A 22,934-nucleotide genomic window follows, 5' to 3' on the forward strand; every position below is an offset into this window, starting at 1 on the left:
ACGCTAGTTGAAGGCACAACAGAAACACTTCTAACATAGCTGATAAATAAACTCCTAATACCAGTATTTGTCTACCCACCAATTTCTCTTCTTTTTCCCATACGCACAAATGGCAGTTGCCTCCCCCCCACCTAACCACTCCCTCTGTACTTACAGAAAACAAATTGTTGATATATATTTAAAAAAAAAAGCAATAGAAACTATCATATAGAATATGATTTCTCTGTGCTGTTCTGTAGTTTTTTGCTTGTTCCTATCAGAAGGATGTAAAGAGCCATCCCCATACAGCTTACAGCTCACATTCAACATGTTACAAACATATTGTTACTACAGAATGTCTGTTTTGCTAAACAAAGTTTGTACTCAACTCATTTATGGATTTTTTAACAGACATCACTGCACATGTAGCTTCAGGCACAATCTGCATGACTCGGTTATTGCATTCTCCTGCCTTACTACACATAGGAAGGCCTTGTTGGCTAATGTAACAAGGCCAGGTCAGTTGGTCATCACTGTTGCCCATACAACTACTCAAAAAGCTGTTGCAACCCTTTAGGGGGTCGACAGAAGTGTCTGATCCCATGCGTCGGCTTTGACCCGTGACGTAAGGTTGTTATGGTGTGTGACATCATGACGGTGTGGAGTTTGCTTTGTGAGTGTCATGTGTTTGTAGATGTCATGTTGTGGTTTGTTGTGCTCTCTGGTGGTATGTTTAGGGCTTTCGTTTGTGTGGTGTCATGGGCTCAGTTTGGTCTCGCTCATTATACAGAATTGTTCGAGTGTTGGCTGTGTTTGTAGTGGAATTCGTTTCAGTGAGTTAACGATTTAATGGTTTTGTGTGAAGGTTAATTTAGTGCTGTTCAGTGTAGGTCGTGTGGTAATTTCAGTAAATTAATCGGTTGTTGTTTTTGTTCAGGAATGGATATGAAGGATAAAATTAATAGCGTGCGTCTGCGGGAAATGATGGGAAACACCGCTTTGGAACTTACAAAGTTTTTACAGCTGTTTGGTTTAATTGCCGAGATCGTGAAGTGCACTATTTGTTGTGAAGAAATGGAAGTTGGCTAAAGTTCCAGCGTCTTGGACCAGGGACTGTTATATGTGGCACTGTCGAAAGGATGACATTTGGCGTTCCATACAGCATGGTTCCTGGTTCGAGAAGTCTAGGTTGGTCATGCGCGAGATTCTACTGGTGATTTATTATTTTTGTTCTGGATCCCCACACAGTTTTTGTGTGCATGAGACTGGTGTGAGTGAGAGGAGTGTGCTTGATTGGTTTTCTTTTTGCTGTGAAGTGTGTTCCGAGTTCGTTAAGTACAGGGGTAAGTTGGGGGGCATGGGGTTGTTGTGGAGGTGGACGAGTCGCAGTTTGGGAAAAGGAAGTATGGGGGGGGGGGTAAGTCTGTGGTTGGTGTCTGGGTGTGGGTGGCTGTTGTTTGGGGGGGGGGGTGTTCTGAATGTGTTTTTAGGGTTGTGGAAGGGAGGTCTAAGGTGGAATTAGTTGGGTTAATTGAGGAGTACATAAAACCAGGGTCCACAGTAGTTTCAGTTGCATTTTCTTCAAATAGGGGTTTGGGTGAGGGGGGGGGGGGGATTCAATCATTTAGTCATTAACCATAGCTTAGAGTTCAAAAATTATGACACGGGGGCTTGTACAAATACAATAGAGGGGATGTGGGGTGGCTGTTAAGTCAGTTCTTGGAAGGGGGAAGAGGCACTATTCCAACCTTCAGTCTCAATTAGATGAGTACTGTTGGCAGAAGAGTGTCCCTGAGGGCTATTGTGTTTTTTGAGTTTTTTAAGGGCTGTTAGTAAAATGTATAGGCTGAAAGTGGTTGGTTAGGGTGGTTTGGGTGGATGGGTGGGTGGGTGGCTGCGGCTCAGGGTGGGGTGGGTGGTTAATTTCGTGTTAGTGTTCGTGAGGGGGGGGGGAGTGTGTTGGTTTGTGTTTTAGTTGTGAAGGATCTATTTTGTTGAAATTTTTGTTGCATTGTAGTGCGTGATTGAGATTTTTTTATGTTGCATTTGGGTTTTGTTTGTGGGTTTTTTATTTTGAGGTTAGGGGGGAGCTTGGATTGCTTGGGGGGGGGGGGGTCGGGTCTTTCTTTTGGTTGAGTATTTTTTCGTTGGTGTGTTTGTGTTTGTTTGTGCGTGCATGCCTGTGTGTGATTGTGGTGGCCAACCTAGTTTGTGGCGCTGGAACTTTTTGTGGTAAGTTTTTATTTTTTTGTTTTTAGTATATGTGTTATGTGTTGGGGTTGAGGGAAGTGTTTTATTGCAATGTGTGGCTGCGAATGTTGGTATTGGTATTGGGAGATATTTTTGACCTATATGGGTCAAGGGAAGTGTTCGATCCTAATTTATGGGATCGGGAGCTGCTGTTGAGCTATATAGGTCAAGGGAAGTATTCGATCACAATTTATGGGATCGGGAGCTGCTGCTGAGTTATATAGGTCAAGGGAAGTGTTAAATCCCAGTTTATGGGATCAGGAGCTGCTGTTGAGCTATATAGGTCAAGGGAAGTGTCCGATTCCAGATGATATTGTGTTTAGTGGAGTTTGGGGAGTTTTGTGATGTCGCTTTTTTTCATCGTTTTGCGTGGTTTTGTATCACGGTGGGTGTCTAAATTTGTTTATATTTACTTTGTCCCCACCCAAAAACCCCCAATTTCCCCCGCATGCCCCGTTAGTGTCATTAGGCTTTTTGTGTAACGTGTGTGTGTTTGTTTTTTTGATGTTTTTTTGTCTTTATAATGTGTACTTAATTACTTTATATGCGCCATATTGGAATCGTGGTTTATGGTCGTTTCTGCCATATTTGTGACGTCATGGGTCAAAGCAGACGGGCGGGATCGGATGCTTCCGTATTTCCCCTTCAGATAGGTACTGTATTTAGTCTGGCCTTCCTCCAGGTACCACTCTGGTGTGGTTGCATCTGTGCACAGTTTATCTGTATTAATGAGGCACACAAGCAATCCCACCATGATTCATGAAGGAAATGGGGTTAACGGAATTCAGAGCACTTTCATGTAAAATAAAGAAAGAAATTTATAATTCTGCCTGTTCGAAAGAATATTAAGTACATACTTCAATAATAACTCCTACTAATTATTGTTCCTTCTTATCCCAGGCTTTGAGTGACTTTTCTGAACTCTACCCCTTTTCTTAAACTTCTCCAGGCCTTTTCCTTCACCCTTGTTCCTTTCCCTTCCACCCTCCTACCAGAAGAAGGAGCCACTGGCTCCAGACACACCTTTTTATATATATGTTCTCCTGTCGCCACTGGATGAGTAGATTTTTTAGCTATACAATTATGTTAAATTATCTAATTATCTAGATCACATTTCTATTATCTATGTGCCAAATGGCAGTGTTCATTTTAAAGCAACAAATAAGTGTTTATAATATATTAACATCCATGAGTGTAGGTATTTATTTTAGTTGATAAATAGCTGAATATAAAAGTATAGCCTGTATTTAAATAATAATAGAAAATAAATATAAGGTATTTAATATAACAGTGCAAGCAGCAGTTTTCTGTTTGTAAATATAGAATAGTCATTAGGTTTATTTTTCATTTAAGTAACATAAATGATTTCAGTAAATACTTATTTGAACACACAATTCTTATAGCTTCCAATCTATACATGCTCCAAGTAGGCTGCTTTTATGTGCCAAACTGAATAGCCAGAAATATGAAATTAGATCAGATGTGCATTCTTATGGGACCATAAACTGGAAATTACTGGACATAACTTGGCCTAGGCTAAGTAAAGTCGAAACCAATTGTTTACCTGTTGCTTAAATATTTTTCAATAATGTACCATGTGACACAAGGGAATTGCATTGTGTTGACAGTAAAAGCTTTCTGTAAAACAAATTACTTTGTAGCCAATCAAAAACTATTTTCGTTTTTTACAAATGTGACAGCGAACTAAGAAAGTTGTATCTTATTGCATATATGTGCTTTAGATGCACGCAAATCATTCACGTCATTACATATGTATTGATATGATGTAAACCACCACAATCATTTACAGGCAAATAAATCTACTTTAAATTTAAATTTCTTGTTATTGAATGGGTTAAATGTTGTTGGTGTAAGCAGAGTGGTATAAATCTGATTAAATCTGAGAGAGTCGCTGTTCTTTTATTAATGTATTCCTTGATTTACTTCATAATCCTGAAAGTTCTTCAAAACACTGTGAATTAATGATGAGTCTTTTTCTGGGAGAAATTAAATTAACAGATGATAATAGACCCCTAACAATGAAATTTTTTCTTTCAGGAAGCCAACAAAATTAAGTGTTGTATGGACTCGCCGAAGTCGACGTGTTGTAACAGAGCCCTTGGCGTGGGAACCAACCATGAAAGATCCACTACGTGGTGTTGTCGTGTGGGCAGTTCCAGAGAATAAAGAAATTACAGTAACATTATTCAAAGATCCAAGAACACAGGAACTGGAAGACAAGGACTGGACTTTTCTAGTTGAAGATGTAAGCTTTACTTTAGTGTTAAATTTCTTCACCAATTGCTACCCTTGGTATCAATAAATAAATAAAAAATGAAGAACGCTGTGTTCAAGAAATGATACACAGCACCATTATGAAAATACTTGATTGACAGTGCTGTGCTTTTGTTGACCTTCATAATTAACTGTAGTGTTAATGGTATGTTCAGCAATAATATGATGTTTATTGAAGACTCAGTTATGTGTCAGTTACTTTGTTTGCTTTACTGCTGTGCATGCAAATACCAATTTTCATAAGTCTTTAGTTGCAGATGGCTATAAGCATAATTATTTAAAGTGGTAGATACGCAGAGTGGTTAAAGTGACTTCAGAATCCCTTGCCATTCACCTACAGTTTAATCAGCTCAGGGATGTTGTAATATGAGACAGAAGGCAGAGTAAAGAATGAAAGGAAAGCACGAGAGCTGTTACAGCAGTGTCTAGCTAGTCGTCCACGCACTTTCTTAGAGAACAGAGAGATTTTCTCTCTTTTTCAGTTCCAATCATTTCACTAGACTTTGTGTCCAAAGAGAGAAGAAACAGTTTCAGAAAGTAATGGAAATAATATTATCTGCAAAACGTGAAAAGAAACAAGGCCCTCTTCTGAACTAATCATGAGTAAATGAATTCTTTGACAAGTATATAATTCCTTCCCTTCGTTTATGACATGAAATTTGTTTTACAACAAAGTGAGGAAATTTACCTTTTTAGGATTCTGTAACTAAATAGAACTTACTCTACCGATTACAACAGTGAGGAGCTTTGCAGCTGTGTACATTAAATTCTGACACAACAGATGCAACACTTCACAAAATTCAAAAGGTAGCTAGCTGTCAGAACAGTTATGAATTCATATTGTCTGTCATCAGTGGTTGGTTGAAATTACAAGTAGTGTTAGTGACTGAGTTATAGTGAACTGCAGCAGCAGCCAAGTTTAATGCTGTAGCCTGTTTTGACAATTGTACCGTGATAATTGTCACACTAATGATTGAATTATTAAAAAATTTCAGCATTGTAAAATAATTGGCTATGTTTCATCTTAATTTAAATTCCTCACCAAATTCATAAAGGATTGAATTTAATTAAATGTTAATCTGTGCTTACTCTGACTCCTTACAAGGTTACACAGTAAGTACATTTCTACTTGGCTTTATTTGAAGCCTGTATTCCTTTTTGCAGTGCTTCTACTTCTGGGATGATTTTAGTTAGTTGAGTACAGCTTCTTCTGTAGCACTGGTTCTAGCCTCCACTTTTTGAAGTATCATTTAACCAAATGTTGCAATTTGCTTTTTTTATTTTTCTGAATCTTTTTAAATTTCCATAACTTCTTATTTGCGAAACCATACAGTTGTTAGATACTACCTCCTTCTGTGTGGCTATTCACTTTACGTTGTGCCTAGTCTTAGAAGATGGGTTGAAGTAAGGATACTTCCCATATTTTTCATTCGTAGATTTACAGAAAGTTTTTGACAATTTTAGCAGAATAAACAATTCTGAAGGTAGTAAGTATAAAATCCAGGGGGAGAGAAATTATTTCCTACATGTACACAAATGTGTCTGCACTTATGATTCAAAGGGCATGACAGTGGTTGGGAATGGAGCGATGCAGTGTTGTAGTAGATTGCTCTTATTATTCAATCTGTACATTGAACAAGCAATAAAGGAAACCAAGGATGAATTTGGAAAGGAAGTAGATGTTCAGGAAGAAGAAATTATAGCTCCAAGATTTGCCAATGACATTGTAATAATGTCTCAGACAGCAAAGGTCTTGGGAGATAGGTTGAATGGAATAGATAGTGTCAGCAATGGGATATGAGATGAACATCAACAAAAGTAAAACAAGGGTAATGGAATGGAGCGGAATTAAACCATCAGTAGGTCTGTATTCAAACTGACTGGGTTGCAATGATAAAATCAATAAACATTGGGCAAGGAATGATGTTATTGCTCATATGATGCATTTAAGAATTTATCCATTGTCGGATACCTACAAAAAGTCAGATACAAAAATATTTCATAAAGCATAGTAATGCATGTCTATAGCATTCCACTTTGATTCAAAACACCTGGAACAAACTATAATACATCTAATCAAAAGTGATTGCTGCATGTAGATGTAATATTTCCAGTTGTATGTGGCACAAATATTTGCATACTGGTGAGATAATTCTGCAGAGTGAGGAACAAGAAGACATCTTTGCCTCCATGTGGCATTACAAAATGTATAGTGGTACCAAGGCGCATCAACTACTGTTTATTATACCACGTGTCTGATAGCTGTGGACCAACTTATAATAAAAGAAATGTTTTCATTACACAAATGGTAATACTACAGAAGAATGCTGAAGAGTGATTTGGTAGATTGCATAACTAATGAGAAAGTACTGAATAGAATTGGGGAGAAAAGAAATTTATTGAACAACTTGGTGAAAAGAAGGGATCAGTGATACAACATATCCTGAGGCACCAAGGACTAATGGGGTGGGCCAGGATGGAGGGGGGAGGGAATAAAAACTGTAGAGGGATACCTAGGCGAGAGTACAGTAAGCAGGTTAAAATGGATGTAGAATATAGTCATCATTCAAAGATGGAGATACTTGCACAGGACAGGCTAGTGTTGATAGTTTGATAGGGCAGTGTCTCCTTTTTCATAAACAGTATGTTGGATAGAGTGAGCTGCAATCTGTGATTGTTTGCTGATGTTTCAGTTGTGCGCGATAGGAATATTTTGTCAGTGACTGTAGAGGGATTCAGGATAACACGAACAGGATTTATATAGAGTGTGATGAATGGCAGTTTTGATTTAAATGTGGGTGCTGTAGATGGCTAGAAGTAGTACTCTTATAATGTCCAGTTAGTGTATTTATGGGTTTCTGCTTGACTTAGTCTTGTCCATTAAATACCTAGGCATGTTGTTGTTGTTGTCCAGAGACTGGTTTGATGCAGCTCTCCATGCTACTCTATCCTGTGCAAGGTTCTTCATCTCCCAGTACCTACTTGTTGTAAAATGACAAGTCAATTCATTAGTTTCATATTCTGTGGCTCATTTGCACAATAAATCGTAATGATCTGGACTGAGTTATTTTACATACACATTGCTAATTAATTTGTAAATATGGCTAGGTGTTGAACATTTGTTTTTCTTAAATCTATAGATTTGAGTTAGTAATTCCTATCCACTACCTTTTACACATTTCAACAATAGAAATTCTTCTATGGAATAGAATGATTTGTCAAGGAGAAACTTTTCAGTTTGTTTTCAAATTTTACTTGTCTGTCTGTCAGACATTTTATATCACTGGATAAGTTATCAATAATATTAGTTGCAGCATTGTGCACCCCATTTTGTGCTAAGGACAGCCTTAATGTGGAGTAATGAATGCCATTTTTCATTCTGGTATTGTAATTATTTACATTGTTGTTCCTCATGAACTACAGAGGATTATTTACAACAAATTTCCTGATTTAATAAATATAATGTGAAGCAGTAGTCAGAAGAATTATTTACATCATTGTTCCTCTTGAACTGCAGCAGATTTTTTTCTATGAATTTCATGATCAAATAAATATACTTTGAAGCATTAGTCAGAATGCCTAAATCCTGAAAGATTCTGTCTGTGTTTCAGCGACTACTGCAACATTCACCGAAATGTCAGATTTTTATAGTTGACTATGTGGCCTCAAACATAGAAGAATTTTATTAACTGTGGCAACGGCCGGATAAGCCGACGTTTACATTTATGGAAGTTGCTTTTTCAGCATAGTACTGTGATTTTTCTGTAGAACTTTTTGTCTCTATACTTTCTAAAGTACACTATGTGATCAAAAGTATCTGGACACCCCCTAAAATATAAGTTTTTCATATTAGGTGCATTGTGCTACCACCTACTGCCAGGTACTCCATATCAGTGACCTCAGTAGTCATTAGATATTGTGAGAGAACAGAATGGAGTGCTCCACAGAAGTCACGGACTTCAAATGTGGTCAGGTGATGTACACGAGATTTCCACACTCCTAAACCTCCCTAGGTCCACTGTGTCCAATGTGATAATGAAGTGGAAACATAAAGGGACACTTACAGCGCAAAAGCGTACAGGCTGACCTCGTCTGTTGACTGACAGAGACTGCTGACAGTTGAAGAGGGTCATAATGTGTAATAGGCAGGCATCTATCCAGACCATCACACAGAAATTCCAAACTGCATCAGGATCCACTGCAAGTACTATGTCAGTTGGGCAGGAGGTGAGAAAACTTGGGTTTCATGGTTGAGCAGCTGCTCATAAGCCACACATCATGCCATTAAATGCCAAATGACACCTCGCCTGGTGTAAGGAGCATGAATGTTGGATGATTGAACAGTGAAGAACCGTTGCGTGGAATGACGAATCACGGTACATAATATGGCGATCCGATGGCAGGGTGTGTGTGTGGCGAATTCCCGATGAATGTCATCTGCCAGTGTGTGTAGTGCCAACAGTAAAATTCGGAGGTGGTAGTGTTATGGTGTGGTCATGTTTTTCATGGAGGGGGCTTGCACCCCTTGTTTTGCGTCACACTATCACAGCACAGGCCTACATTGATGTTTTAAGCACCTTCTTGCTTCCCACTGTTGAAGAGCAATTTGGGGATGGCAATTGCATCTGTCAACATCATCGAGCACCTGTTTATAATGCACGGCCTGTGGCGGAGTGGTTACACGACAGTAACATCCCTGTAATGGACTGGCGTGCACAGTGTCCTGTCCTGAATCCTGTAGAACACTTTTGGGTTGTTTTGGAACGCTGGCTTTGTGCCAGGCTTCACTTACCGACATCGATACCTCTCCTCAGTGCGGCACTCCATGAAGAATGGGCTGCCATTTCCCAAGAAACCTTCCAGCATCTCATTGAACATATGCCTATGATAGTGGGAGCTGTCATTGAGGCAAGGGTGGACCAACACAATATTGAATTCCAGCATTACCGATGGAGGGTGTCACGAACTTTTAAGTCATTTTCAGCCAGGTGTCCGGATACTTTTGATCACATAGTGTATTTAAGAAATGATTATTAAATATATTTGCTACCTATGACTCAACATTTATATCTCTTCCGTTCAGTTCAATAGTGATGTGTCCCTGTTCAGTGGCTAGTTGTCCTGTCTTCCTGTCTCCCATGTCATTGCATACCAGATTCTTAAGTCTGTTGTCAGGCTTACTGATTTCTGGCATTTGCAAATGTTGCTTGATGTTTAAAAACTTTTCTCAGTAATCTTGAGAAGTTTTTGTAATGTGCAACTACTGCATGATCTGTACTTGTTTTTGCCAGCAGATACATTTCACTTTTCTTCTTACAAGATAGTTTAATCGCTCTGTTGAGCCAAAGTCTTTATGTGGCTGTTTAATGCCCTTCCTTGTTAGCATTTGGAAATCTGTTTTTAAATAATGATATGAATTTATCATGAAATATATCAAATTTTATGTTAGCATTAGTTCACTATAAATTTCATCCCTGGTCATCTCTTGTATCTTAGTCTTAAAAAAATTGTCCTGGAGTCATTAATTATTCGAACAGATATCCACTGAAGAACATCTTTTCTGTAAGGCGCTATCTTATCCATCCTCAGTAACTGCGCATCATAGTGAGCATTTGTTACGTGGTAAAGAGTTACTGTCTTGCTCTGAGCGTCACCAAAGAGAACAATGTCTATTTGGGTCCTACTGTCTTTATGCACCTGTGCTGCAAAAGTTAACTACTGAGATCAAATTCTAGGATCCAAATAAGGTTTCTGGATCACTTTTCATATCAGAATTCTGTAGAAAATTTGCATTGAAATCATCACAGACTATTAACTGCTTGCTGCTGTTTGCTTTGTAGCACAGTAAGGAATCCTGATTCCTCATAAACAGATCAAAATTCCCCAGTGGGAATCTTATACAGTTACAGTTAATAGTGAACTATTTTTAAGTATTAATTCACAAGCTTGTGCTTTTATGAGCTGATCACTGCAAAATATATTTGTGTCAGTGTTTTTGAAATTGTGTTCTGTTTAAATATATCTAACAACTTCTCCTTTTTCTGTATGAGTAAGCTGCTAGAGTGTAGTCTTTTACATGTGGTTTATCTAACACTGGTTATGTAGTGCTCAGGGAGGCACAGGATGTCTGTTTTCAGAGCTATCTAAATTTTCCAAACAGACCAGAAACTACCTTATCACTCCGTCATCCAATATTAGGGTAAAATAAGTTAACCTTTCTTTTCTGTGCATTATCGAGCGTTTGTGGGGCACTTTTGTTATTTTGACTTCTCTCAAAAGGATGCCTAAATTGTGATTCTAACCTAAAAATGATATTTCTTTGTTGCCAGTAACGACAGGGATCTTGCTTTGTGTGATGGCGGCCCCGCATACATTTTGTGCAAAAAGCTCATCCAATCTATCTTTCAGTCTCCTGTTCAGGTGTAGGCCATGTTTAGTGTAGGCAGCACTGCACTCATATGAATTTCAGTCAGCAGCAGTCTACTCAACTCATTGTTCACATGGCTGGCATTGCTGTTAATCCAAGAATGGTCATGACATTGTCCACAAAACTCACATTTGTGTGTAGCTGCTACTTCTATTTTGTGCGGGTCATCCCTAATGCTGTGATTATTGTCCTTAGCGGGGCTGTTACCGGCTCCACGTACTACAATAACCTGATCCTCTTTTCCAAAGTCTGTGCACAGGTTCCTCATGTTCTCTTCCACCTCTGGCATTTGGCGTCACAATACTTGTGCTTCTAGATCTATGTACATACTCCGCATGCCACCATACAGTGCATGGAAGATAGGAGAGAGCACACTGTACACCACTACTAGTCATTTCCTTTCCTGTTCTACTCTCAAACAGAGCGAGGAAAACACAACTGTATATATGCCACTGCACGAGCCTTAAATTCTCTTATCTTCTTGGTTATTTGACATCTATTTAGGTGGCAGCAGAATCTGGGTAATACTTGTGTGTTGTTGAAACCTACTTATAACAAATCTGACAGCCCACTTCTAAATTGATTCGATGTGTACCTCCGATCCTACCTGGTGCAGTTCCCAGACAGTCAGCAGTATTCAATAATGGTTCACAATAGCATCCTGTATGTGGTCTGCCTTACGAGTAAACCACTTTCCTAAACTTAAACTTCTCCCAATAAACCAAAGTCGACCACACACCTTCCCTACTACAATTCTTACATGCTCATTCCATTTCATATTGCTTTGCAATGTTACATCTACATATTTAACCGACATGACTGTGATGAGCAGCATGCTGGTAGGGCTGTTTTTGAACATTACAGATTTGTTTTTCCTACTAATTTGCATTAACTTGTATTTTTCTACATTTAGAGCTAGCTGCCATTCATCACACCAACCACAGATTTTGTCTGTCATCTTGTATCTTCCTGCACCAATGACACCAGCTCGTACACCACAGCATCATCAGCAAACAGCCACAGATTGTTGCTCACCCTGTCCGCCAGATCATTATAGATATAACAGAACTCTATCGTGCATTCCTGCGGCACTCCTGATAATACACTCGTCTGATGAACACTTGCAATTGAGGACAACATACTACATTCTATTGCTTAAGAAGATTGTAAGCCACTCACACATCTGGGAACCTATTTTGTATGCTCACATCATCGTTAACAGTGAGCAGTGGGGCACTGTGTCAAATGCTTTTTGTAAATCTAGAAATATGGAATCTGCCTATTGCCCTTCATCCGTGGTTTGGAATATATTGTGGGAAAAGGACATGTGGAGTTTCACACAGCTGTTGCTTTCTAAAGCTGTGCTGATTTGTGGACAGAAGCTTTTCTATCTCAAAGAATAATTTTTTGGGTCTGTTCTTTTACAGTCCTTATATCCTGGAGAAACTTGTGCCTTTTTTCCAGTTGCTTGGGACTTTGTGCTGTGTGAGGGATTCACGATAAAAGAAAAATACATAAGGGGCCAGTGCCATAGCTTATGTATTTGTAAAACTGAGTTGAGATCAACCTGAACCTAGTTACTTATTTGTTTTCAGCTCTTTCAGTTGTTTCTTTATGCCAGGGGTGGTTATTACAATGTCCTCCGTACGGGAGTCTGTGTGGTAGTCAAATGGTAGTATGTTTGTACAATTCTTGTGCATGAACAATTTCTTAAGTCCAAAATTTAAAACTTTTGCTTTCCTTTTGCTGTCTTCTACTGCCATACCAGACTGTTCAGTGATTGACTGCATAGAAGCCTGAGATCTGCTTAGCGATTTAATGTAGGACCAGAATTTTCTTGAGTGTGGCAGATTTTTTTCTAAAGTATGACAGTGGTAGTTGTATGCTTCACACATTAATCTTTTTAGAGCCATACAAATGTCTATTAACTTTTCCTTGCACATTTGGACATTCTCTTATGAATGGAGAGTGCAACACCCTTTGCTTTCTCAGCATTTTCCGAATTTTGTTGTTACTCCATGATGGATCTTTTCCATCCATCAATCGTACTGGAACTAAGTGAGATCAGTTCAGTGTCTAAATGGAATGCTAACAACTGATTATCTGATCTTTCTAGCAGAAATGCTCTCCTAGCCTTATTGATTAGTTTATGAACTTAACCACAGTAACTATGATATGATCACTAATCCCTGACTCTACATTGCTGCCGTTGATAAGGTCAGACCCGTTTGTAGCTACAGTGTCTAAAATGTTTCCAATGTGCATTAGCTGTCTAACTAGCCGCTCAAGACAGTTTACTGAAAATTTGTTCAAAAGTACTTCGCAAGACTGTCTGTGTGTACCCCTTGCTATGGATCCGTAGACGTCCCGGTGTATACATTGTTGTTTAGAGTAGCTTCCAACTAATATTGCATGTTCATGGTATTTCTGCACTACTGACCATAGACTTTCTCTGAGTGACTCTAATACTGTGATAGCAGAATCGAGTGAATGGTAAAAGCATCCAGCAGTTAACTTGATTTCACGTAGACCTCTTATATATATCAGGATAACCTCACTGTCACTCTCAAATTCGACCTCAGTAGATACAATATTTTTGTCAACTGCAGTGAACTTGTGACCCGACATCCTGTCCCTGATTTGTCCTGTGTCATCTGGCCCACGCCCGTCCCATGGCTACTACTTAAATGCAAGGCTCCTTTGTTCCTACCCTCATTTGGTACCAAACTGCACTTAGTTTCTTTGCTAGAAGTCCACTGCACCTTACTGTGAGCTGCAGCTGATGAGGCTCTTCCCCTCGTGCTTCAGTTAATTTATTCGATACTGTTAGCTTAAATGTAGATGATGAAGTTGAAGAGCTGTTCCGTTTTTACCTATTGCTTTTGACCTTTATCCAGTTCCCATGATCTTTTTTCCTCCTTCACCCTATCTAGTTCAAATTTCGTGTGTTCTATTTTGGCCTGAAGGGTACAAGTCTGTGCCTCCAGTGATTCTCTTGTCTTTATAGATTCTATAGTTCCATGGCAGAGCCTCATTGAGTTCCACATACATTCCCTGACTACAGTCACCCAAGTGAAATTCCATTCTACAATCTACACGGACCACTCCCTCTCTGACTACCTTATGGCAACATCCACACTTATCGTGTATTGCAACACAGATTACATGCTTAAAACTAGAATTAAATCACTTGACATACTTTATGCTACACGAATTTTTGCAAAGTTAGTCAAATGGTTAGCGCTTAAGATGTGATATAATGTAAAAAGTCCATTATTTCCGCTTACAACAAGAACTCGGTACTCACTTAACTGCAGTAGCTTTTAATTAACTTATTCACAGTAGAAATGCAATGTCAATGTACAAACTGTATGCAAACAAACCACTAATGCAAAAGTTTCTGAATCAAACAATTTAAGATTTGTTCGAAGAGATTTCGGGATTACAGCCGGTCGTCATAAACCTCATTTTACGATATTTCAATTGAACACCTGCCAGTCATCTTCAGGTAAGCCATCGAAGGCTGTGAAGACGTTCTCCACTCGGCCTTATATACCGTGCTCATAGTACTGCCGTGCATGTGTCACTGTCACGGTGACAGAAGGACCACACCGCCCGGTGGCAGCACCTTCGCTGGTGGAACTGCAAGGATCAGCTGATCCTTGCAGTTCCACCAGCGAGGGTGCTGCCGCTGGGCAGTGTGGCCCTTCTGTCACAGTGACTCTGATGCATGCGCGATAGTAGCATCAGCACACTATATAAGTTGGAGAGGAGAAATTCTTTGTCAGTCTTTGATGGCTCACCTGAAGATGACTTGCAGGTGTCCAGTTGAAATATAATGGAATGAAGTTTATAACGATCGGCTGCAATCCTGAAATCTCTTTGAACATTTAATTTGCTGGGAAAATTTAAAATTTCACTATTTAAGATTCACACTACTGTCTGGAAATATGAACTTAATAAAGATGGATATGCTGTACTTAAATTTATGGAAAGAAAAAGAGCAGAAATAATGGGATTCTTTAAGTTAACTGCACGAAAATATAAACAAAAGTATGACTACAACCTGACAGTATGATTTTTTTTTTCAGTTCTTTCTGGAATCATATGTAAAGATACCTATAACAGTAAGCTTAAAAAGCACACTAATACTTGTATTTAATGAGTAGTTTGCCCTAAAGTAACTGTTATTACAGTAGAAACAACTTATCTTTATGAGAGTGCAAAAACTCACATGCACAGGACACCAAAATATCACATAACATCAGTTGCAGAGAAGGTGAATGGCCAAATACAGTTTATTGGTAGAGTTGTGGGGAAAATGCAGTGCAGCTATAAAGGAGACAATTTACATAACACTTTTGCCACGTATTCTTGAATACTGTTAGTGTATTTGGATTCTCACCAGGTTCGATTAAAGGTAGACGACAAAGAATTCGGAGGTGTGCAGCTGGATATGCTACTGGTTGATGTGATCAGTACAAGGGTATTGAGGAATGGGAATGCTTGGAGGGAAGATGATCTTCTTGCAAAATGCTGTTGAGGAAATTTAGAGAACTGCACGTGAGAGAGACTATGAAAAGATTCTTTTGTCTCTGTGTTCATCTTATATAAAGAGCATAAGGGTAAAATAAGAGAGATTAGGACTTTCAGAGAGGCATTGAAGCAATTGTTTTCCTTATAACTTAAAAGGAAAGGAAATGACTAGCAGTAGTATAAACTAGTGTTCCTCACTGCACTGTGCAGGGTGTGTGGAGTATTTATTATATGTGCATGTAGATGTCATAAGTCTCGTAACCCCAGATATCATTTTCTAACATTGTTATTTTAAAATTGGATCCACAGATAGCTGTCAACTGGTGGCACATTTGGCTGCAATTGTTTTCCCTGATTGCATCTTCTGGATATGTCTTTAATGAGTTGGCTATCTGTAGTGGAGAAAATCTCTCAATTCCTATGTCACTCCAGCTGAGTAGACAGGATTAAGATATGAAATTCCTCAGCTGGGTGATTTCCCCAATATATCCTGTAATGCAACCAGCACTTGCCTCTAGATGATGATGATGATGATGATGATGATGTTCAAAATATGCAGAATATTGTGCAGAATGTGGACATCATGTCCATTTACAGCAGCAAGGGAAGATAGTTGCACCCTGCTTGCTATCTGACTCTGTGATCAAGCAGGGATGTGACATTTCTCAATAAGTAGCATAAGACTATTATGAGATGCAGACAATAACACAGTGTCCTTTCTCTGGCCCGCATTTACCTCACTGTGGCTGCTTATGTGGACTAAGCAGCTTCATTTCACAAAGCTGGCCGGGTGGTCTAAGGATAGTGCCATCTGGGCATGAAGAAGATTGTGTTCTGACATGTCCCTGTCTTTGGAGCATGCTATGGATGCATTTTCTGTTTTGATGGAAAGACCTGCCATTTTGTGGTGTCTGTCGCTTACTGAATCCAGTGCAACATTCTTTACTTGATTGTTTTATACACTGGTGAGAGCAAGTCTTAGTTTAATTAGTGACAGATTGCAATTTTTTTATGTGGTAGGATGCGTGCATATGAAATTTAAATTATTGTGTCTCAAGGGACTCAATCTGACAAAATTTTTACAAACTGTTTTGTGATCAAATAACAGCTTAAATTTACATACTTGCTTATAGGAGTTTTATGTTGTGTATAATGTTGTGTATTTTAGAACAAAATTTAAATATTGCTGTGTGTGTGTGTGTGTGTGTGTGTGTGTGTGTGTGTGTGTGTGTGTGTGTGTGTAAATATCATGAGTATCACTGAAATAACAGATTATTGTCTAGTATATTAGCAAAAGAAGATCGTGGCATTAAAGATACAGAATATCATAACCAGGTATCCCATTTTCATACTTTATTTTCCATTTTTGCTTGGTGAAGGTTCCAGCAACTGGCAAACGTCGTCAGTTGGCAGCAACAAATATTAACATGCGCAAATATGCCAGTGTAGAGTCCAAGCAGAGTCATTTGAACATGACTTTGAAACCAGTAACTAAGAAAATTGTTGGTGCCACGTTGGAGGCAACACTATTTTGTGTTCTTGTCCGGGAAGGGAAAGCCACGTAAGTATTTGAATTAATGTGTCTGGCACATGCTACTTTACTGTTTCATAATGTATGTTTTATTGCATGTGAAATGAGAGCATCATCACATGTTGTGCCAGCATATAATTCAACATGTTTCCATTTTTTCAAAATAAACACTGCAAATTATAGTACCAAAATGCTGTCTCACATTCTCTAGTTTCCTGAGCATATGAAGGCAAAATAAATGGAGTTAATAGGAGTAATGATTTAATTTGCAACATGTAAACAATGGACACTAGAAATTTTTCTTGTTTCTGTGTAGTATTTCCAAACTGGAATAAGAGATCATATACTCATTGGACATTGTGTGAATATTATGTTATGCAGATGTGTTTGAAAATGAAACCTTGTATTAGAGAAATTTGGCATATGCCAGCATGCAGCAAATGTCTACATCATCCTATATATAGAAAGAGAATGGAAAGTTGCTGTTCTCTTTCTTGTAATGTTTGTTTTGTGTTGTTTGTATGCATGAGAAAATGGAATGAAAACATGCTTTTCTCAGAATTCACAGTTCTTTAATTGTCTTTATTCACTGCATGCAGCATGTGTAATGTTCTCCCATTCACAGACTTTTATGGATATGTGTTCTATATTGTTCTGAATATATCACAAATCACTGTACTACCTTTGTTTTAAGACAGATTATCCGCAATTTATTATAATTGTAGTAATTGGAATTCCTTCATGCTCATAAGCTCTGCAATTATAAGAATGTTTATTGGACAGTCAACTAGTTTCTTACTCTGTTCTGAGAAATATCTCTTATAATAAGTAACTTCCATGATTTTGTATTATTTGCACAATGCTGTGTGTTCACTACTGTAAAACTATCTTTAGTATATGAGTAAAGTGGCAGATCATCCACACTTATTCAAACTGTAACATTTGTACAGTATTCAAAGTAATGCATTTCTGTTTTCATACATGTCAACCTAGGTAGACACACGAAGTGTTTCTGTATGTGGTGAGTACAACATATTATGACAGAACTTTTATTACACTACTAAGTTTGCTGTATCCATTGTTTCTCGATAATGGTGAAACAATTATGTCATCTTTCCTTCCTGTGCTGCAGTGTGTGATCACTGTAGTTTTGTGCAATATGAATGTTACAGACTGACTATGTGTTTCATATACAGTTAAGTGTTTATAATCTCAGTGCACATACGTGAGAAAAATATAATTGATCAATATTTTAATACTATTCAGAGATGAAGATATGCAGAGTATGGCGAGCCTGATGAGTATGAGTGACATAGCACCTCTTGAAGATTTTGAGGATGAGGAGGAAGGTGAGTTAGAAGTGGAATGTAGATATAGGAATATTTCTTATGGAACAGTACGGGTGGCGCAGTTAAAAGTAGCCCACCTTCTCTTTGAATGCAAATGCAATATATTGGCTTCTGAAATAAAACGGCTACAACAATGCAAAGTTTTATGCAATAATTGATTGTTAGTGATCTTATGTTAGCATTTCAGTTTATTTCGTCAGTGAAGGTAGACATTTCTCTTTGCAGTCTGCAAAATGACTTTCTTGATAGAAGAAAGAAATTAAATCGTGGACACATGTGAAAACAAGTTCTATTAAGGAAACTCGCAAAATTTCCGAGGTCAGGTATCAGGATAAAGCCTGTATAAAAACTGGTGCACCGAAGGATCTATACAAAATGTAAAATGACAAAGGATTCCTTCAGTTTGCTCACCAGAAGTTATGGCAAACATTCGCTGGAGGATTATTCAAAGCCTAAAGAAGTTTACTCATAAACTGGCCCAACAGGCCCATGTCGGTAGCAAGAGTTACTAGCAGATATTGAAAAGTCTTAATTTGAAGCCATGTTGTATGATGGCTGAGCAGCAATTAGGGAGGATGACAGTCAGAAACACGTAGATTATTGCACGTAGCTTTTGAATAACAACAACAATGGTTTGTTAGATTCTTTCCATTACATTGTGAGTGATGAAGCAGGGTTTCATTTTTCTGGTCATAGGAATTCACAGAACCATGAGGTACTGGGCAATGAAAGATCCTAACATTGTGTGTTACCAACCACTCCATGATGGAAAACATCGGCGTTTGGTGCAGTATAGCAGGAACGCGCATCGTTGGACTGATATTTTTTTTACATTGCCTTCAACACAGTTACATATATGGATATTTTTGTTAAATTCTTTGCTCACTTCACTGAATATGAAAGCTAATAATGCTTTTTCCAGCAAGATGGGGCAACATGCCATGCATCTGAGGCATCTTAGGAACAAGTCCATGATGTCTTAATTGAGTAATGAGCTGTTAGCAAATTTTTATGGCCACTATGTTCAACAGATCTAACAACGTGAGATTTTTTTTTTTGGAGACACTCAAAGAGACAAATCCACATGCAGTAGAGGAACTGAAAGACATCATCAGCCGTAAAGCTGCTGCCATCGATATCTGAACTTGACACAGGGTGTATCCCTGAATATTCTTAGATGTTCATATCTGTGTACTGATGTCACTTTCAGCATCTTATATAAATATATTTTTCACTGTTTTTTTCATTATAAATAAATTGTAAGTCCATTTTGGCTCTTCGTTTCTGTAATTTCAATGGATTTCCTTTATACTTACACAGGTTTCTTTTATCTGCGCCACCATGTAGATATGAAATAATTAATAAATGTGTGCAAACCGATTTTTTAAGTGTGAATGTGTTTTAGTGTTGTTCGTGTTTTGGTGCATCACGAGTTTAACTGGATTACATGTGTTATTGAGATATAATTCATTAAAGGTACATCCGAGTAAAGTAATTTATATATATTGCAGAAATAATGATGACTAAACTATGTTCATACTTTTTGGAGAAATGTTGAAATTGTGAAAAGTCCCTGCTCTTTTGTAAGTTTAATTATACAAAAGAAATTAGATTTCACTTAAAATTGTGTTTGAGACGCCATGAAGTATTTTGACGCCTTATTCAGAGAGCATGCTGTAGCTTGAATTAGAAATGTTACACGAAAACTTCAATATTTTAGCTCTGTTGTGCTTCATTATACACTCTAGGTGACACTGAAACCAGATGCAAACCTGTTCTTAAGATTTTGAAAGTGTGATGGGATTTTTATCTGATGAGAGATCAGTCTGTATGTGACAGTGGTAAATTCATGGGTTCCTTTGTTTGTGTGTTTGTTCATTTCTTTCTTTTCACAGTACTTTTTCTTTCACCTCTTGTAGAGTAGATATGGTCCTATTATCTGATCTGTATAAAATGTGAGAAATTGAATTCTAAAAAATTCAGTCACTTGCGGCCCAGTTATCATTCAGTCACACGTTCGTGAGTAAAACGTAATGATTGAAGAAGAGTGAGTACACGAATGTAATCCCCAGGTTCAGTAATAATGTATCCAACATACTGGCAGTTAATAAGACATATATTTATAGTCTCTCTCTCTCTCTCTCTCTCTCTCTCTCTCTCTCTCTCTCTCTCTCTGTGTGTGTGTGTGTGTGTGTGTGTGTGTGTGTGTGTGTGTGTGTGTAACTGCTTGATACTTTCCAAATGATGAATAACTGTCATGATAGTCAAATAAAGTTTCCCTGGATCTGTACTCATTTATTAAAACACATTATCTAGTCCCACAGGGGGTTTCTGCTCTTTGGTGGGTTTGTGCTTGGCTACCACGGGGCCCCAGCCTTTGCAGCATCTTTTCCCTTCCATGCTGCATGTGTATCCTCTTGCTGTTCTGTTTCCTGTCCCTTGGGGGAAAATGTCTGGGTTGTTTTTGGAAATGTAGTCTGCATTTTCAGTAGTCAGTATCAGAATACTCTCCACTGTCCTTTTCTTCTTTCTTCGTTCACCTTCTCCTATCCTTCCTCCGCTTCAGCATTTGATGTTCCTCTTTTTCTTCCTCCCTGTGCGCTCCTAAAGATCGGCCCATGTATCTGATGCGTAACAGGTGACAGGGTTACGCGTAATTCCCAGCCCCGGGTCGACAGGTAGGGTTTGTGCGTACCCCATGGTATAGGCCAGGCCCAGGGAGGGGTGATTGCCTGAGCTGCTACCTTCCCAAATTGCTGATTGGTCCCTCTGTAAGGTGTTCAGGAGGCCTGAGGCATGAACAGTCACTTAAGGTGGGTGTGCCCCATTCCAGAGGGGGACCCCAGTTGGAAGGATCGCGCCATCGGAGATGCTGGCAATCTTGGGGAATTTTCTCACAGTGAGCCAATCACCTTCAGTCAGTGGCTACGAAACTTAAATGGAATGAGGCTAATGATTCAAAGACCCTCTGAGCTGCTCCGAAGCTCCTTGTGGTTTCATGTATTGAAGACAGTCTTTTGCTACAGTACATCTGGGGGGGGGGGGGGGGGAGTGAATGTCTTACTGCCAAGTTCCTTGTAAATAGGACTCAATTTTGCCATCACTGAAATAGCATCACATGCCCTCTGAATCCACGAAATTCATTTCATTTCCTTTCTGTGCCCAGCTGTGTATGTTTTATCTCTGACTTGACTTGTTTCCAAGATAAACTTACTAAGTTTAGTTGCTTGATCCTTAATAGTGTTCTCAGTGTCTACCAATTGGCCATCCAGTTTTGCTATAGCTTCCAATATGATATTTACAGCAACTACTTCCATTTCACAACCTTTCAGTGACGAATTATTCTTTTAATTTTCTTACTACACCTACCACAAGACTCGGAAACATAGTGTTATACAAGACAATACACTTTGTCATTTCTACTTCTCATTTGGAATTCTGCTGCTCTCCACAATATGCATGAAAGCAAACATTGCTGTTGCTATCACCATGTGGATAAAGCTACCACTTGCTGTTTCATCCTGCCCGGCCGCAGACTGCTGTTGCTTAGTGATACCACAATGTTGCTCTGGCAGTTTACTCTTTTCAAGCTCACCATAATTTCCAGCTGTCTCCGTGTTTTGTGATGTTGCTTCAAAGATTGTTTGCCGTTGGCAACACATCTTTTTACTCATTTGAATATTGTTCATACGTCATTAATTACCTGAACCATGACATTGTGCTCATATGCAATTTTATCTTATGCAAGCCTCCTTATTTCAACTTTATACCACTGCTTTAAAAAAAATGGTAAATGCTTTTAAGCTACTAAATAGCTGTCATGGTAAGTCCAAAAAAGTTCCACAGAATCTAAACTTGTTTTATTAAAACCCATTTTTACTATACTATTGAGTGTCACCATCATTGCTACCTTGGACATCAAGGTCTGATGATAGCCATAAATCTCTCAAATAATTTTGATTCACCTCATGCTCCATTGCAATAGGATAAGGAAAGGAAATTATTAAATTTCATTGAGAGAATGGTAGGTGTAGAGGGATACAAGAGAGAAGAGTGGAGCAACTTCATGATTCCAGATGTCATCTGAGAACATTAATCTTCTGTGGGATAAGATCAACTATGCCAGGTTGGATTGTACTTGCAATGTCTTCATACTGTCTCAGCAGTGCTAACATGAATGGAATTAGGAGGGAGGGGAAGGAAAGTGGGAAAAGGGGAAGGGTTAATTTGGTATGCGAGGAAATTGATGAATACCAACAAACACTGTGGAAAGGTAATGTAGTAAGCTTGTTATTCCCAGACTGGTTAGTGGTGGGGGTAAAAAGCTTAAGAGTTGTGGCAGTAGACCGGATTGTCACACTAGTTTATTTATTTAATTTTTGACCGTATTATTGTAGCCTGCAGCAAAGATGCATAGCAGTTGTCTGATAAGTAAGAAAACTGAGATCTTTAGTTGAAATCGAAATTTGGTGAATCTTTTCCTTGTAGATATTGTAAGTTGGTTTTAGTTGCAAAAGAATGCTGGGCAGTATATGCAGGGTGTTTCAAAACAAATGTACTGGTTTTA

The 22,934-nt window shown here is 38.5% G+C and overlaps 1 protein-coding gene across 3 annotated transcripts in view; it reads left to right on the forward strand.

Moving 5' to 3' along the window:
• LOC126263010 (EH domain-binding protein 1) overlaps window positions 1–22,934 on the forward strand; it is a 206,933-nt gene that overhangs the window by 3,027 nt on the left and 180,972 nt on the right. For all 3 annotated transcript variants that reach the window (XM_049959974.1, XM_049959975.1, XM_049959976.1), the window contains exons 2-4: window positions 4,288–4,495; window positions 16,867–17,048; window positions 18,285–18,367. In XM_049959974.1, coding sequence (XP_049815931.1) covers window positions 4,288–4,495; window positions 16,867–17,048; window positions 18,285–18,367 — 473 coding nt within the window. The remainder of the gene's footprint in view (window positions 1–4,287; window positions 4,496–16,866; window positions 17,049–18,284; window positions 18,368–22,934) is intronic.

Source organism: Schistocerca nitens, chromosome 6 (genome assembly GCF_023898315.1).
Source record: "Schistocerca nitens isolate TAMUIC-IGC-003100 chromosome 6, iqSchNite1.1, whole genome shotgun sequence".
In the NCBI taxonomy this organism is placed as follows: Eukaryota; Metazoa; Arthropoda; class Insecta; order Orthoptera; family Acrididae; genus Schistocerca; species Schistocerca nitens.